This window comes from Anarrhichthys ocellatus, unplaced genomic scaffold (genome assembly GCF_004355925.1).
Source record: "Anarrhichthys ocellatus isolate YVR2014 unplaced genomic scaffold, GSC_Weel_1.0 scaffold34, whole genome shotgun sequence".
NCBI classification, from domain to species: domain Eukaryota; kingdom Metazoa; phylum Chordata; class Actinopteri; order Perciformes; family Anarhichadidae; genus Anarrhichthys; species Anarrhichthys ocellatus.
Genome location: NW_022280064.1, coordinates 3,182,055 through 3,199,256, shown reverse-complemented (window position 1 = coordinate 3,199,256; position 17,202 = coordinate 3,182,055). Strand labels below are relative to the sequence as shown.

General features: G+C 43.4%; 2 protein-coding genes across 2 annotated transcripts; both read right to left on the bottom strand.

The window, feature by feature from the left end:
• Positions 1-6,914: 6,914 nt before the first annotated feature.
• On the bottom strand, positions 6,915-14,114 carry olfcb1 (olfactory receptor C family, b1). Its single transcript, XM_031865905.1, has 6 exons — positions 13,196-14,114; positions 11,972-12,263; positions 10,130-10,972; positions 9,709-9,924; positions 8,893-9,010; positions 6,915-8,670 (listed from the first exon to the last, which is right to left on the bottom strand). The coding sequence occupies exons 1-6, from the start codon at positions 13,537-13,539 to the stop codon at positions 7,520-7,522; spliced, it is 2,964 nt and encodes a 987-aa protein (XP_031721765.1). The 5' UTR covers positions 13,540-14,114; the 3' UTR covers positions 6,915-7,519.
• Positions 14,115-14,190: 76 nt separating this feature from the next.
• On the bottom strand, positions 14,191-15,856 carry LOC116393522 (ankyrin repeat domain-containing protein 9). Its single transcript, XM_031865915.1, has one exon. It carries the CDS (start codon positions 15,640-15,642, stop codon positions 14,722-14,724), a length of 921 nt encoding a protein of 306 aa, XP_031721775.1. The 5' UTR covers positions 15,643-15,856; the 3' UTR covers positions 14,191-14,721.
• Positions 15,857-17,202: the final 1,346 nt, after the last annotated feature.

The window sequence follows — 17,202 nt, the reverse complement described above, 5'->3', positions numbered from 1 at the left end:
CTTACGTGCCTGCTGGTAGAGACAGTTCGCCTTCTCTATTTCTGGATCCAGATCAGTTTCTCGTTGCTGCTCAGCTTCTTGCGCCCCCATAATAGCAGCATGCCTGGCAGGTAAGATAGTGATCGATCTTGGCTTAATGCTGGCTCGGTTTGGCAGCACTTCCACATTCTGCACGGATGCTTTGAGACGCTGAGAAACTCCGGTCTTTTGGTTTATTATTGGGAGACTCAGAACCGAATCTTTCTGTGACCTTTCCTTGTTTCCTGGTATGCCCTCGGTTCTCTGGAAGGAATTGTCCATCAGAACCTCTGGGGGCGGAGGTGGTAGGTTGTCTACATCGAGGTCATCCTTGCTTTCAGGCCAGCTGTTGTTGTTATTATTGCCATTGATGACCAACGCCCCCTCATTGCTATTTACTGTGTCAGGTAAATGAATAATCTCACATTTTCTGGGCCTCCTGATATGAGGTGGAATATTATCAAGGCTCTGCCCTTGTCTACCATCAACCCCTTGGCTAAAGGTATTTATTAGCCTTCTGACGGACTGGTGCTTGGGTGGTTGGGGTGCCAACACTGGTGATAGGTTTGTTCTGAAGGCGCCTTTTTGTGCACTTGCTGATCCACTTACTGAATGCCGTCGTAGACCAGCTCTATACAGGTTGTAATGAGGCCCTGTTAACTCTTTCTTTCCACGGATTTCAGCCATATTTTTCATTCGTTGATCCAAGTTCCTCTGGCTCTTTTGTAGCTCCATCATAATGTTTACACACCTGGTGGATGAAGAGTGTTTGGTTGTGGTAACAGCAGTCAGGGGTCGTTTGACTGTAGGCTGCCGATCCTGCATGTACTTTGCACATATGAAAATAAAAGGTTGACTAGGATCTGGTGGGGAAGAGTTTGACCTCTTCCTTTCAGGCCTATCACCGTCATCATCATCATACTCTTCATCATCATCATCCTCCTCCTCCTCCTCCTCCTCCTCGTCCTCTTCATCATATTCATTATAGCCTAGGTTCAGTAAATTACTGGGCAGCGTATCAAATGCACCGCGAATGTTGCTTCCAGATCCACAACTTCCCGATCCAGCACTCCCACGGTGGCGGCGGTGCCTATCTGACCCTGTCAGACTCTCATTTTCTCCGCCGAAACCGCTGTCCTCACTGTACAGTGAAGAATCCTCGGGGTTGAACTTCCTCATGGCAGCCTTCTCCACCTGCGCCAGCACTAGAGTCAGCCTCTGCTCTGCTGCCTGCTTGGCCTGCAGCTTCTCAACCAGCAGTTTAGAAAGAGAAGCAAAATACTCCACTGCCTCCTCAAGCGTGGTGTCACCCAGTGCCTGTACAGAGCCCCCCACGAGCTTCATTTTCTCTGTTGAATGCTGGAGCAGTTGCTGTAACAGATCAGGAGGTGGATTAGGCGGGTTTGCAGAGTCAGTCCTAGGTTTAGCTGGTAGAACAGCTGGGCCCATCATCCCAGAAGGCAAGGCCATGTAGTCCCCATGCTCCTTCAACATGAACTCCCCCTCCTCAGCCACCTCCTCTAGAGCTTGGTTGATCTCCTCGAAGCGGAACACCAATGCAGACATTGTGGGCTGGAGAGACAGCTGTGTGTGGGCGGCCTGGTCCAGCAGGCCCAACAGGGCTTCGAATTTTGATATGTTAGGGTTCAGAAAGGCATAGGCTGCCTGGTGAGCCCTCACCATGTGTGGCGGGAAGTCCAACTTTGTCTGAACTCTAGAGGATTTTCTCTGCTTTTCGGCAGACCTTCTCTTGCCTTTATTTTTCTTTCTTTTCTCAAACTTATTAATCTTATCTGGTTTTACATCCTCATTGATTATTTCTTGGGGCATCACATTGACCTCTGTTTCTTCAATGTCCTCAGTGTTTTGGCCTTCCGTTGTGTCGGAGGCCAACTGACACCATGCGGCCTCTTTTGTAAGATGTTCTTCAGTGAGTAGGGGTAGTTCATTTTCTTTCTCCTCCATCTCAAAACATTTGCTCTCCCGCTCTTCGGGTCTAGACTCAACACCATCTTGGGGTACTTCAGCCTGCAGATCCTTTAGAGGTCCGTCTTGTGGTGCTTCAGCCTGCAGATCCTTTAGAGGTCCGTCTTGTGGTGCTTCAGCCAGCAGAGCCTGTTGAGGTTCGTCTTGTGGTGCTTCAGCCAGCAGAGCCTGTTGAGGTCCAGGGACTTCTGGCTTTGAAAATAACTTTCCTTTGGATGGAGAGCAGCCCATTTTTGCTCTCAAAAGTGAATCAAGAAAACCTTGAAAAATCACTTTCTCTGAAGAAACATTTGTCAGGAGCAAAAGTAAAAGCCTAAGTGTAAATCCATAGGTAAGGATGCGTGTAGTTGGATAGACAAGGTCTTCTAGAATCCTCCAACAATGTCCTTTTGTCGACAGTGGAGCCTCCACATGCTAGTTTGAATATATATTTCTTCAGTTATTGTATGCTTTCCCCTCAGGATTGTTCGGTCAAACAGTGCAGGAGCCACCTGCAACCTGTTGAGTGAACTGACTCTCCACCGAGGCTTGCGATCGTGAGGAGCTGAGAGGATAAGACGGATCGGGGGGTTTCTTTCCTCTCTCTGCTTCAGTACGCACAGGTGGTTACGTTAAGTGCATCAACACGCACACGCTCACACACACACACACACACACACACACATGCATTTACACGTAAGACTTTAAGCTCATCAGGTTAATCAGAGCCAAGTTTGTCAGATGATATTTTTAGCCTCATCCACTGCTGTTCCTAGTTTACGTGCAACTGTTGAGTTCACTTCAGACATAAACAACTCTGTTTTTTTGCAGACTGATTGCCAGAAATGTCCAGCTTACTGTGATGTATTTAATATTTTACCGAGACATATAGCTCTATTTCCTATGTCATGGCCATCCTAATTCTATTCTCTCTCTCACAAACACTCTCGCTGTCACTCACACACACACACACACACACACATACACATACACACACACACACACACGGAAATTCACTTGTAGCCCTCATTGTAAATGGGCACCAGTTCTCAGCCGAATTTCCGAGAAAATGTAAATAGGACCTACAGTAAGATAGTTCACACATTCCTCAGGTTTCACTGTCACACCTCGTAGTGCCAGTTTGGCACTCTTGACCTAATCTCTTTAACCAAATACACTCACCACCCTTGACTCAGTTAAAAGTGGACTAACCTGAACTTCAGCTTCCGGAAAACATTTGTCTCAACTGGCATTTATCCAGCATGTGAAATAAACAAAGCTTAACAAAGATGAACAGGGTGTCTTTTCTATTTGATTGCCTCGTGTAAGAATACAGTAGGCTGAATAAGCATACACTGCTGTTCAAAAATATCTCCTGCCACAAAAGCTTGATTTTGTCCTGTCAGTTGGCTGGGAGAACTACTCTGAATGGTCTTTAATGCTTTTACATATAGAAAGTAACCTTGACTAGATGTTTTTTTTGTATGAAGGGATTTTGTACATGGAGAATCAAACTTCACAACAGAAATAGAAGGGTAGTCTAGGGTCAGCACTGTTGGAATATCAGCTGAACATACTATGGACTGACAAATCACAGTTCAAACCTATTCAATCTCACCACTGAGTAGACTGCAGAAGGGCCCAAAGAAAAAACAGACAAACTCAATATTTGAAGCCCAGTTGCATTGTTGTGATCCAATAATGTCACTTTTCTGGACTGGAAAACAAATTCAAAATTGACGGGTATTTGGGGGAAAATGACAGTATTCTCCCCTGTTGGGCCGTAAAATGTTAACGCCCAAATTCCTGGAAAAGAGACACCAAGGACATGACCTCACTGGTAGCCACGGTCCTGACATGGCACACTCCTAAACATATGTTGTAAGGCTGAGGTACTAACACTTGGCAGTGATGTTATTTACACAGATCGATAAATAGATTTCAGACACTGAATACAACTGCGTGAATGTTAGACAGGCCGTTAGAAAAGCACATTGACCCTCCCCTGGATTAACAGTTTATAAAAAAACAAACACACTTTCCAAAAGAGTCCAGCTATCTGTCTCAAAGTATCTCTGTAATCCGGGCCACCCACGCCCAGGTGTATTACAGTAACAGGAAAAGGGCAAGCTGCAGGCCAACGGAGCAGAAGGAGCTTAAACTGCTGGAGGTCTGCCGTCTTGTGTGTTTGTGTAGTCTGCCCTCTTCCAGGTCTCCATGGCCTCGTTCTATCTGTTTTGGTGACACATAATTGGCTTATTCTGAGTGTGAACAGTGTAATTTCACGTCTCTCATATAGCGCGTCTGTCTGTCCTGGCAGAGGCATCCCTCCTCAGGTGCTCTTCCTGAGGTTTCCTTCATTTTTTTAAATGTTCTAGGGGTCTTTTAGTGGGAGTGTTAAGCCCCCCGGGGCAGATTTATGATATTTGGTCTATATTAATAAAATTGACTTGACTAAATCACTACATTTATTTATCAGCTATGGGTACTTGTTTTTTTTCTTCTTTACCTACGATATCTTATGAAAGATTGATTGTTAACCAATATAATATACTATGGTATAATATGATATATAACATAGTATACCTTGCTCATTCATGCTGTATAATTGTGCTGCATTATACGCACATTTCCTTCACGTGACACATAACACGACATGCACATCACAACATTTTATTTTGCACTTTATAATTTAAAAGTTGTTGAACCTTATGAAACTTTGTTGTGTCAATATCCTACATAGTTTAGTCGTGTTTTTTTTTAGCGGCTGCACGTTCTGTTCCGTCTACTAATGTTGAAGTCAATTCAGTCTAAATCTTTTTCTATATTATTTGCAAAGAAAAAAGAAAAATTCCTCTATTCTGTTTTGAACCTTTGCAGAACTAAGTGGAGTTGGGTGTGTTTGCTGTTTTGTCAAAACTAAGTGGAGTTGGGTGTGTTTGCTGTTTTGTCGAAACTAAGTGGAGTTGGGTGTGTTTGCTGTTTTGTCAAAACTAATTGGAGTTGGGTGTGTTTGCTGTTTTGTCAAAACTAAGTGGAGTTGGGTGTGTTTGCTGTTTTGTCGAAACTAAGTGGAGTTGGGTGTGTTTGCTGTTTTGTCAAAACTAAGTGGAGTTGGGTGTGTTTACTGCTTTGTCAATTTCACACTGCAAATGCGCTTCAGCTCACCATATAATACATAACAAAAGGAGCCGCTTTGGGCTTGTTATCTGGTGTGGCTACAAGGTTAGCTGTCAGTAAAACCATCTTCTAATGTCAATGTCCCATTCTGGTGACTGGTGAATGCAACATACAGTAACTGACAGGGTCAAACTCATGTTTGAAGTACCTTTAATTTACGAGATATCATCGTTTTTCTAATTTTTAATCATAATTTCACAAGTGCTTAAAAACCTCGAAGGCAATCCACTGTCCTCGACTTTATTGGAAGTGTGTTTAGCTCAGCTGTGCACCTGTAGAGAGGAAGATTGATCCTAGTTTATCCATCTATTTCAATACAACTAAACACTTAGTCCAGGCAATTGTCACTGACATACTTTGACTTACATTCTTAGATAAATGCACAAGAGTGAAAAATGTTCTGATCGAGATCAGATGTGCTATCTGCTAAATACCTGCGTTTCTGCATTGCAACACTTGATACCATCACTATTCTGATATGGTTCATCTGCCTACCAACATAAATAGAATGACACAACAATAGCTGCGTTGTCACAGAGAGATGATAACATCCAAAACATTGCAGTTACAAGGAAGTAAATGAACCATTTCCCTGCAGGCTGAATATCATGCTTCCCTGTTCTTTTAATAGACTCGGCTGGTGGAAAATACGGACTGACAGCAGATGACAGCTGTAATCAGAGAGAGGATGATGTGTTTTCTACTGTATTCTGATCAGTGATCAGTTGTGGGTGAGCTTGGCCAGTGTGTCTGTGTTTTTGCAGGAGGCTTTAATACTTTTGCTGAAGATTAGCGATCGACTGACTGTTGTCTAACGGTCTCAGGTGGACATGCTGTGTTATTCTCAGCTGTTTCCCCCAAGGACAGAGATCATGTCCGGGTCATCAGGCGCTATTTATTGTTGTGTCGAGGGCTGCCCGTTGATGCCCGTGCTGGGGTTGATTTTTCCAATATGTGTTAGAATTATTATAAAACTCGAATTGTATGATTGTTTTGGTTAAATTCAACATTATGTTGCCTGTGTCATTAAATCCGCAACACATGCTTTATGTTTCTTATTCTAGTTTTATTCATGTACAGAATATGATATTAAACAGAAGTAACCTTTCTAACACTATCCATGTTTCTGATGGCGTGTGTCTATGTCTGCTCTCACATTTCTGCACTGAACTACTCTGACTTTAACTTGTCGATATGTTTTATGCTTAGTTTGGTAAATTTCCAACCGCTTCTCACTCCCAATGCGTACTACTGGCGCAGTACGTATTGCATATTTTATACAACATTGGTCAGTAGTATGTATGAGGTGGTTTCAAATACAGCAACAAACACAGAGAGACATACATGGATACGGAGGGGGAGGAAAAACCCAGAGGCAGGGCCCTGACCTTGACAGATCCGGAGTTCTTGACTCGTAAACAGTGGGTGTTTATCAAAGTCACGGAAGGATCCTTCAACGGCCGAATTTTTAGGATGCTTCATCGTCAAATCTCGCCGAAGGACTTTTCCAATGATGAGGATCCTTCCAATTCTACCGAGGGATGAGTCCTTCCTTCAGAGGATTTTCAAGGATGCATCTTCGATGTTCCTAAAAAACCCACAATGCTAAATGCGCCCCCGATTTGGTAACAGGTAAAATATTCTGGTCTAGGTCCAGATATTTACACCCCTAACTCTGAGAATTAAGGCTTTATTTTGACCAAATCAGAGTTGGTTTTGATGAGTTTAATTTTGTTTCTGCTTTGTTGTTGTTGTTGTTCAGTGACATTGTAATGCAGTGTTTTTTAATGGAGTCTGGTGGCATTGAGGAAAGCATATTCATTCCGTGTTTTTCAACATTTATGAAAAAGAATAATTGTAAAAATCCTTGTTGAGTTTATTTATTTTTTGACAGGTCTACATGTTTTGAATCTGTGTATATTGTTTTGAGGAATGCAAAATCAATATTCCCAATATAAATTGTGCAGATTCAGGCAAACATAACTTGTGCAACAAAAGACGACCCAACAAAGGAACAGAGCTGGTATAAATAGTGAGTGAGTAATCCGGGAAGTGAGAACAGGTGAGCAGGAGGTGAGGTGGGTGCAGGAATAATGATGGACAGGTGAAACAATTTACAGCAAGACTTTAAAAAGCATTTTTGCTTTAATATTACTTTTAAACTGTACATAATACACATGAGTCCTCTTTGGTTGTCTGTACATTGAAGAATACAACAGCTTAGAGAAAAGAAAAACTCATTTTAACTTGGATTTACAGCACAAAGATCGCAAAAAATATTGGCTTTAAAAAGGGAAAATTGTACAATAAAATATCACAACAGTACAGTGCATATCAAATTTCCGTGGAACCAGTCTTAGATGGATACACTCCTACGTCTCCTCAGTTTTGTTCCTAGCTTCGTATAGGCATGCATCTTTTTATTGGACACAGGCATTATGATCACCTCTGAATCTGTCGGGCTGTCCTCGTTCAGCGTCTCTAAGCTTTTCAATATAGTTGTTGTACTTGTTATGGAAAACCTGTTACTCGTTACTGAGGAAGTATTCATTTCAGGGATATGTATGTCTATGTCTGTCACCAAATCAACTTTTCGATTGGTGATGACTCGCCATCTCCTCAGAATGCTCTCTAGTGTGTCCATCTTTGGCCCCCTAAGGGCTTCGTAGCACTTGGGTAAGAAATGGCAGAAGATGATGCCATAAGTGGACACCAGAATGGCTGAAGCCTGCACAGGAGAGGCATTTTCATTGTTGGTGATATAGACTGGGACAAAACACACCCATACAAACAAGTACATCAGCATGCTGAAGATTATGTAGCCTGTTTCGCTGAACTCCTGCGGAACCTTCCTGACTTTGACGGCCAAGAGGAAGCCAACCAATGCTAGCAGAGCTATGTAGACCAACATAAAGCCAAAACCTATGTATGTGGGACCTTCACTACACTGAATTAGTTTGATCATGCTTTGTGGGGACGGAGGAGTGGGATCAATATCAGGGGAGTCAAAGATGAGCCAGAGAAGACAGATGATCCCCTGGAGAGCAGTTATGACGACGACAATTACAGTCGGCTTATAGAGTTTGTTCAGTCGCCTGCAAGTCAGCTGACCGAAGGGAAGGAAAGCCAGGAAGGTACGGTAGGCCTTGACTAGGATGCAGGACACACACAGGGTGAAGCCCAGAGCATACATTACCTGGCGGGCCCGGCAGAGGTGTACACTGGGCTTGCCCATGAAGCATATCACACTTGCGAAGCTCACTGACAGACCAGCCATCATAATACAAGACAATCTCACCTCAGCTCTTTTCATAGGTGGGGAATCTCTGTACACCAAAAAGACAATGAAGGTAACGAACAAGAGCAAGATGCCAAAGACTGTGGCTGCAATCATGATGATGGGATGAGTATCTTTCCATCGCAGGTAGGACTCAGATCTTGGCATGCACTGATCCCAGCCCTTGAGAGACCAAGTTCCATTGGGACACGCTTTGCAGGTATGAAGATCTGTTAGAGAAGATGGTGATGTACATATTAGCCAAAATCATGGTTTATTTAGCTAGAAGTCAAATGTACTTTAAAAACCTAAAATAAACCTAATGTGGACAGCACTATTTAAATACACTATGGGGACAGCCAAAACGTCCCCGGTAAGGACCCCAGTGTCTCAAGTTGGTTTATATTTTGAAGTTAAATTAAACCCAAAATCAGAATATCAATGAGTCATACCCCAGGCGTCTGCAAAGGTCCCCTCCAGACAAGGCGTGCAGTTGTAACAGCAGTATACGTTCAGGATCTTCTTCACTGAGCCAGGGGCGCAGCGCTCTGAGCATCTGTACTGAGGGATCTGAGAGAGCAAAACGAGAGAACAAGAGTAACTGAGCAGTCTGTAGGGAGATAGTCTGTACATGTTTAAACTAGCCTTTGCTGGAAGTTTCGGTTAAGGCAACAGTACCTATTAGTTGGGTTTGGGAAAAGAGCTTCTCACAGGACAAAATTACAACTTTTAGTTTAAACAACAGTCTCCTGGCCAAAAGTCCTGTGTTTGTATGACTCATCCATCTCCTCTCCCAGCCATCTTGTGTGGACTATCTTGCTCTTTATACTACTGCCATTGCTGTGAGCATCTAATAAGGACACAAGTGTGTTTACATTGAAATTAGTTGCAAGCCTGGTGCGTAGCAAACTCAGCTAAAGCGTTCCTCTGTGCGTCAGTGTCAGACACTGAGGCGCACTGACCACCTTATGGAATTTGAACCATAAGGAACGAGAACAGGTTGATCAACTTGAGAGGGAAGTTCAAACCGGCCTGTTGTAGTTTCTCACAGTGCAATGAATCCCACAAAAGGTTCCTAATCCCTGGATTAGAGCTTTTCAGTGTTTTATGGTCTGAAAAGCAGTTTAAAGCGTGAGGTATTTCCTGACCACCTGACTTTTTCTCTTGACTCAGGCACTGTCCTGTGTAAGGATACACAGACAGCAATACATTGACTATTGCAGCAATCAAATCTGTTAGTGGATGTTGTGAGTACGTTGTTGTCTCACCGTGGTATTGGCTGTTGAAAACCAGATGATATTTTCAATATCGATCTTTATTTTTTCATCGAGGACATGGTATTTCCCAATCTTTTGAAATCGTCTGTGGTGTCCATCTTGTCCCCAAATGACCAGATCATAAAAACTTACAAAATCCCCATTTTCGTCAAAGTAGAAATTCTGGTTGTCAAACTCAAAGTTAACTTTCTTCAGTTCCTTCAGAAGCTGCAGAGCAAAGAGCAGAATGTCAATTAAAATCGGTCCTTTTGCATGAATTAAACTGAGATTGACCACCTTAGCATACAATTTCACAAACTGTTATTCACGAGAATTCTAAGGGTTAGAAACGCACATTACATTGTAATTCCTAAATGATAAGGAAGTTACAGATTTAAATCTGTTGTTATCTGATTATGATATCCATTCTCACCTTCCATGGTGGGAAATTAATCTCTCCCAAGCATGATGAACTGTTGCACTTTAGTAGCTTTTTAAGAGCATTTGCTGTGGCCCTCACTGCTACTTTGTGAAGGAAGGTTTCACTTGTATCCAGACCCTTTATGAGAAAGTCATCATTTTCCTCTTGGGGATCCTTGAAAGTGCATGCATTGGCAGATTTGATTCTCAGGAGATCAGGTGTAGGACAATAAGATGGAGGCTTGCTTGAGAAACATTCTGAGCTGCAGTTGAATCTCAAGTTCTTGTATTCTTCGATAAAGCGGTTGTACCCTCCTGGGGTTGCTGTGAGATTCTTGAGATAGTTATCAAATGATTCACTCTTTTCTGAAACAAACGTAATGCCCAAGATGTCCCCAACCTTATTGATTCCTTCCATGTGGGCGAGGACCCTGCTCTTGGACCAGGCATCACTGGCAATCCAGGTCCTTGATGTGTTGGTCCTGATCATTTCCTTAAAGAGGACCTCCACCAGTTCTACCTTAAGGATCAGCAGTACCACCTGGGCATCGGAGGAGCGGATCTGCTTGGCGACTCGCTTGATGTGTTGCAGGCTGAGTGAATGATCAAGGTAACTAGGCAGCGCCTCCTGGTAGGCCAAGCACACACTATTTGCATCAGCAGCCCCAAGGAAGCTCTGGAAAGCTGCACTGCCGTACTTGTCGTCGCCGTACACGACCCCGACCCAGTTCCAGCCAAAGTGATGCATAATTGTGGCCACTGCTTTGGTCTGATGCTTATCACTGGGAATAGTGCGCATGAAAACTGGGTAGCGCAGCTTATCACTCAGGTCTGGTGCAGATGCTGTGCTGCTCAGCTGATGAGAAGATTATAAAATAAAAATAATTACATTTATTTGACAGCCAAAAGTCACCTCAAATCCCCAAATTTCCCCCCTGCAAATGATGTTTTTGATTTGAACAACAGTAAGTGTACATCTTTAAATTGTAGGGCCCTTTCACACCTACATCGTTCCACGGTCCGGACCAAACAGCCAAATTGAGCCATGGTTCGGTGAATGTTTTTTTTTAGATGGGTCGGTCTTTACAGGGATTACAGGAAGCTCTGATCGAATATCGTCAGAAACCAGAAAAAAGGAAAAACAATGCAACAAAACAAAAAGAGCCACGATGACGTCAGGACGTTGGTATGTCATGTCTAGTTGTTAATATGCTCTCACATAATTGCAACGTGAAACCAAAATCAAATGTATACAATGTAACAGAAATGTGAACCATGGTACACTCAAGTGTGAAACGGCCCTTAGCGGGATTATAACACTATGAAATTTGATTTAGTGCTAGAATATTACAAATATTACAACTACTACAAACTTAATCATTCTGTGAAATATGCTTTTTTGAGGTCTTACCAAGAGTTAGATGAGAAGAAAAACAATTGAGTCTCTGTGGGTTCAGTGAAAAGACTAGGATTTGGTTGACCTATCTTAGTACAAAGACTGGAATTACGGGCAAACATTTGGCCTCTGTCAAAATACTGAACATATGCCTTCCATAGCTAGCAAGTCAGGCACCAATACATCGAAAATGACCTGTGTTGTTATCCGAGTTTGAAAATTATAGATTTCATCCAACTCCCTATAAGAAGCCAAACATATTATAGGAAGACAAACATATTTCCAAACATATTTCCCAATGTGTTGTAGTAATTCTTCAACAAATGCAGCAACAAATGGGGTCTATTGCCCGGGCATGAAACACCCTCAGCTGAATGAGTGATCATGAATGAGAACATAAATGCACTAAATACTTGGCAGTTAAACATATTTGCTGATCAGACAGTATTTGTGACTTACTAGAGGGACCATGTACACAGTCAGCAGTCTGGCCACAACGATGGACACCTCAGAGTACAGAGCTCCTAAGACAATCTTGACTCTGGGCCTGTAGTCGGTGTAGTCGCACATCACAGTGAGAGAGCCGTTGACTCCCAGCATGTGCCCCACACTCTGCAACGCCTTGCTTGCAGAGGAGCATGTGTCACACATCAAATATCCAAGACGCACTCCTGGGAGGAAGCCGGCTGCATTTATGGTCTCAATTTCATGGATTACAGCCAAGGATCTCAGAAATGACTCCAGATCAAAACTGAAAACGGACCGGGTGGAAAAACATCAAATTATCTTTAAGACATTTTGGTTAGAGGTGTTTGAGTTCATAGAGGACGTCTGCAGAAGACCACACCTCCATGCTGAAGATGAGAAGCATTTATTGAGAATCTTCAGGACCACAGAACTGAAGAAAGATGGAAAAGACCGCACCCCCAGACTTAATTGACCCTTCGCTGAGTCCCGCCCCTCAAACACACAGTGGCCAATCATAGCGTAGCATCAGACAGCTTCGACCAGGGTTCGACAACTCTCCGGCTCTGCCCCATAAAACCTCCCACAATGTTAGATTTTCTTCATTTTCAGGCTGGTTTTGTGGATTTCGAGCAATGTCATGGTAAAACATTGTGTAATAATGATTCTCGAGAGGTTGGAAGGAGGTATACGCATTTTATTTTTAACCTATTTTCACAGCTGAATCAGTTTGACATCCTTGATATATCCTTCAAATGCATACTGTAGAACCCTTCGAGTCTTTACGTTCAAATTAAAAATATTAAGAGCATGGCAATGAGTTTTTATTACAGTTTAATTTATTACACCTATCACAAAAATGATTCCAATTAACATTAGTAGGTTATGCCTATACACACATATTTCCCAAGGTTTCTGTATTAAAATTCTGTAAACATTCTATAAATGGATACGTCTCAATTTGTAGCTATTTTATTATTCCTATCCTGTCAGTGTTCAGATTGTGCATTTTTAATTTTTATAAATGAATATGGCTGTATGAAATGCAAACAATTTTGTTGGGGGATTCAAGATGACAAAAGAGAAAACAGTTAGGGAGAAATAATAATATTAAGGGACTTTTTTAGTACAACCCACACGCTTAGAATGAAAGATATACTTCCTCACACATATATGAAGACCATCTAATGTAGAAAATCTATATTTTCTTGTACTCACTCTAAGCAGTGGAAGCCTTCAGGTCTGATCCGCTCCTGGAGAGCCTTCACTTTACGATGACACGGCAACATTATTCCAATCATAACGTCCCCAGAAGCATGAGCGCCGCAAACTGGCTGAGCAAAGTCACACCCGTCCACACGAGCCGGGATGCTGCTCAGTATTATCAGGGCCCAGAAGAAGCTGCACGGCGGAGCACGCGTCTGCATCCTGAATGGCCTCGGTGGATCGAACACTTCTGTGTATGAACACTTCTCTCTCGTGTGGACTTTGGCTGGTGCAAGACACGATGACATGCAAATAAACCTGTTTTTAAGAGGAACTGAAAAGAATGTCCTCTGCATCAACTTTCATCCTCCTCCTCCTCCTCCTCCTCCTCCATTGACAAGGAAGTAAAGTACCAAAGATCTCAAGTGTTGCATAGAATAATAAGGCAGACTGTTTCTGTGGTTCCCGAAGTGAGGTCCAGGGTTCTGCAGAGGCCCTTCTTGTTGGGAGTCACAATGAATGAACGGTTTGGTCAACCAATTCTAAAAAATGCTGGTTATTTATTTGCCACTTACTCTCATGAAAACAATATAAAAAACAAAATAAAAAAAGTGGAGAGCAGGGCTGTATTTCAGAGGATCGGCGGTTCGATCCCCGGCTCTGCTAATCACATGCCGATGTGTCCTTGAGCAAGACAAAAAAGTCAGTAAGTGACCAGCAATTATAAAGTATTATGAAGCTTGACCTTATAAGTCATTATAAAATGCTTTATAATGTGCTATGATTGTGCATTATGAATATAGCATTATAACGTCTATAAGCAGATTATAAGTATGTTTATAATGCACAGGCGGGCCGTGGTAGAAAGCTCCAGAACAAAGCTGGAGCTTGAGTCAAGCTGTGTTTTTGTGAAGACAGTATGTCCCCGGGTTGGTTTCTTCCTTTGTATGAGTCAGCAAGATGTCAACAAACGTGTTCAATGAAGTCAAGAAAGACAACATTGGATCGACACTTGAATTCATATTTATTTAAAAAAGAATCATCCAGAGAGTTGTCAAGTCACCTGACTGCTCTTAAATGATCTATAAGACCACTTTGTTTTTTCAACATTACATTCAAATGAAACCCAAATAAATAAAAAATCAACAGTAACACAGTTAGTTGACTGTCATCAGAGTGGCTCTACAGCAGTGGTATTAGTAGGTAACACTTTAGCATGAGGTTAGACAAACAAACCGCTTATTAATGCCTGGATTAGCGTAAAAAAATGAATATGGCTGTTTCCTGGTTCTTTCACTGCTAAACTAACGCTACGCTCCAATCAGCCTACAGTAAGTCAGTCAGTGGCCTATCAGTGTGTATGAAGTCACATCTGTAGGTAAGATTTATTCATTTGTTCCCTGACTGGGTATTTGTGCAGCCCTATAATGAAGTGTTACCTCTTTGTAGCCATACAGGCCACACACACACACACACACACACACACACACACACACCATGCTAAAATAGTGGAGCATGCATCATTGTCACACTGAAGGCTACACCACCACCCTGTCCCGCTGGGTCACAGGAAGCAGGCCCGGTGGTTTAAGGGAGGAGGGGATGGGCAGCTCGTGCAGGCTGTCCAGGAAGGTCGCAGGGCTCAGCTGCTTCAGAACAGTCTGCATGGCGGAGAGGATCAGCGGAGCCGGCCTCCTTTCTGCCAGGTACTTGTAGGTCTCCTCGCCCAGCACCTCGCTCCAGCGCTCCGGCTCCCTGCTCAGAGCCCCCTTCATCTTAAAGTGAACCTTCGGCATGAACATGAGCAGGTTGTCCAGGCACTGCCTCCTGCTCCCCGCGCCGTTCGTCTCCTTGCTGCAATCCCCGAGTTTCTGCAGAAGGACGTCCAGCGGCGTCAAGCCGTCGCGGTCCGGGGCGTGCGGGGACGCCCCGCTCCCCAGCAGCATGACGACCGCCTCGGGGAGCAGGAGCTCGCAGGCCAGATGCAAAGGGGTTCGGCCGTCCTCCATGTGGAAACACCCGGCTCGGTCCGCGCAGGAGGAGGAGAAAGAGGTGGAGGAGCGAGAGGGCGAGCCGGTTATCCGGTGAGTCTCCTGCAAGATGAGGCCGAGAATGTAGCGCCGGTCGTAGCGGACGGCCATGGCCAGGTGTGGGGATGCAGGGGACGGGCAGCGGCAGAAGCGCTCCCCGGGCTTCGCCAGCGCTTCGTGGATGTACCGGGTGAGTAGATAGCGCGCGTACGCCTGGTGGTCGTGGACTATAGCGTAGAGCAGCGCCTCCGACGGGGTGTAAGTCCTGTGGCAGGCGTCCCCCTCCTGGTAAAACGTCTCCATCGTGCGCATGTCCTCCAGCATCCAGACCGGCTTCAGGTCCCGCACAGCCCGGTAAAAGAGCAGCGAGAAGGACTTGCGATGCTCCTCGAAGCTCTGAGCCGCTGAACTTACGGCTAGAGAGGCCATGGCGACCCGAGTAAAGTTATGTCATCAACGGGCTCCACAGCGTTCCTTCATCGCTCCGGAACCATGACTAGAAGAGCTAAGGAGTTACAGGAACAGAGACACATTGTTATGTTTACTTAGGAAACAACGAGGCTAAAGGGCAGACTACCTCCCCGTCTTCAACGTCACATTCCTGCACGCTCTTTGACAGCTGCGGAATTCCTTCTCTCGCTCTCTGCAGTATTGCGCCAGTACGCATGCGCATATTACAATCACGTCAAAAAAGAGTGTCGGAAACTTTATTGACAAATGTGTTTAAATGTCTCCAGAAGGGTTAATACCGCAGTCATAATTAGAACCGGAGAACTGCACTCTTCCCGTCGTACCGAGAGTTTTCAGAACATTAAATGATTTTGAGAATCATGTGGATATAAAGTGGATAAACATTAGATGGTTGTGCTGTACTGCTCTGGTCAACATTGTATCTGGGACCCTCATTCGCCTGTTTTTAAATGACTTTGACATAACTAGGAGTTATAGGTGTGGATAATGTAGAATTACACAGTTGCTTAATTATTTTTGATCAAGCTCAGTTATTAATATAATACCTGTGTTTCCATTTTTTAAAACTGAGATACTTAATCTTAAATAAGCACTGAGGTGATCTCAAGAAGCACAGAATATTCACCAACAATGCTTTAATTAATATAATATCGCCATAAACTGCTGTAAAAAAACCGACTTAGTTAGAAAACTTGTAGCTGTATGTAATTTATGAAGAGCATTTCCTTTATATTCCACTAATCACTCAAGTTACATCTGTCATTTTGTGACACATTCCAGTCAATTTAATTATGTTCAATTCAGTCAGTTTATTCTTCAGTGTAATGAGTTAATACCAAACCCTCAACTCAATCTGCTTATATATGATATTGTGTTCAATGAGTGTGTAGATTTTTACTCATTCACCAACTGCTTTTAATCTAGATTATTCCACAGCCAGCAGACCTCATCGTGTTTTTTCTTTCATAAATGAGGACATAATCTGTGTCTGAACAATAATCACAAGCACAAACCTGCTGAGGATACGGTGCCCTCTGGTGGCACAACAATGGCTGCCTGCACTGAGATAAGACATCAGAACATTGTCACGCAACATGTCCACTTTAAACCTCAAAGCACAACAACATACACGTTATGTTTCTGCAATATTGAATCATTGCAGAAACAGCAAGGCTATGGAGAGTGAGCAGGTAATCTACGGTCAGACGTCGTCAAACTGTGACGCTCTAGGTTCCCCTCTAGCGTCAGTTTTGGACGTGGCAGGGACGGTGTGTCAGTTTCTCCTCATTAGATGCCAAGTATCCTTTCAAAGTAAACTTCCACCTTCAAAGGAATTTCAGGCAACAAAAACACTTAGGTTTAGAAAACTCAAACCTAAACTTGACTGACTAACGGCTCACGTGACTAGCGAGTCGTAGTGACTAGCTAGGGACAAACGAGTCACTCGAATAATGACACCAACAAGTCACGTGACTAACAAATGACGTGACAAAATGTCAACGTTTACTTTTAAGGCCG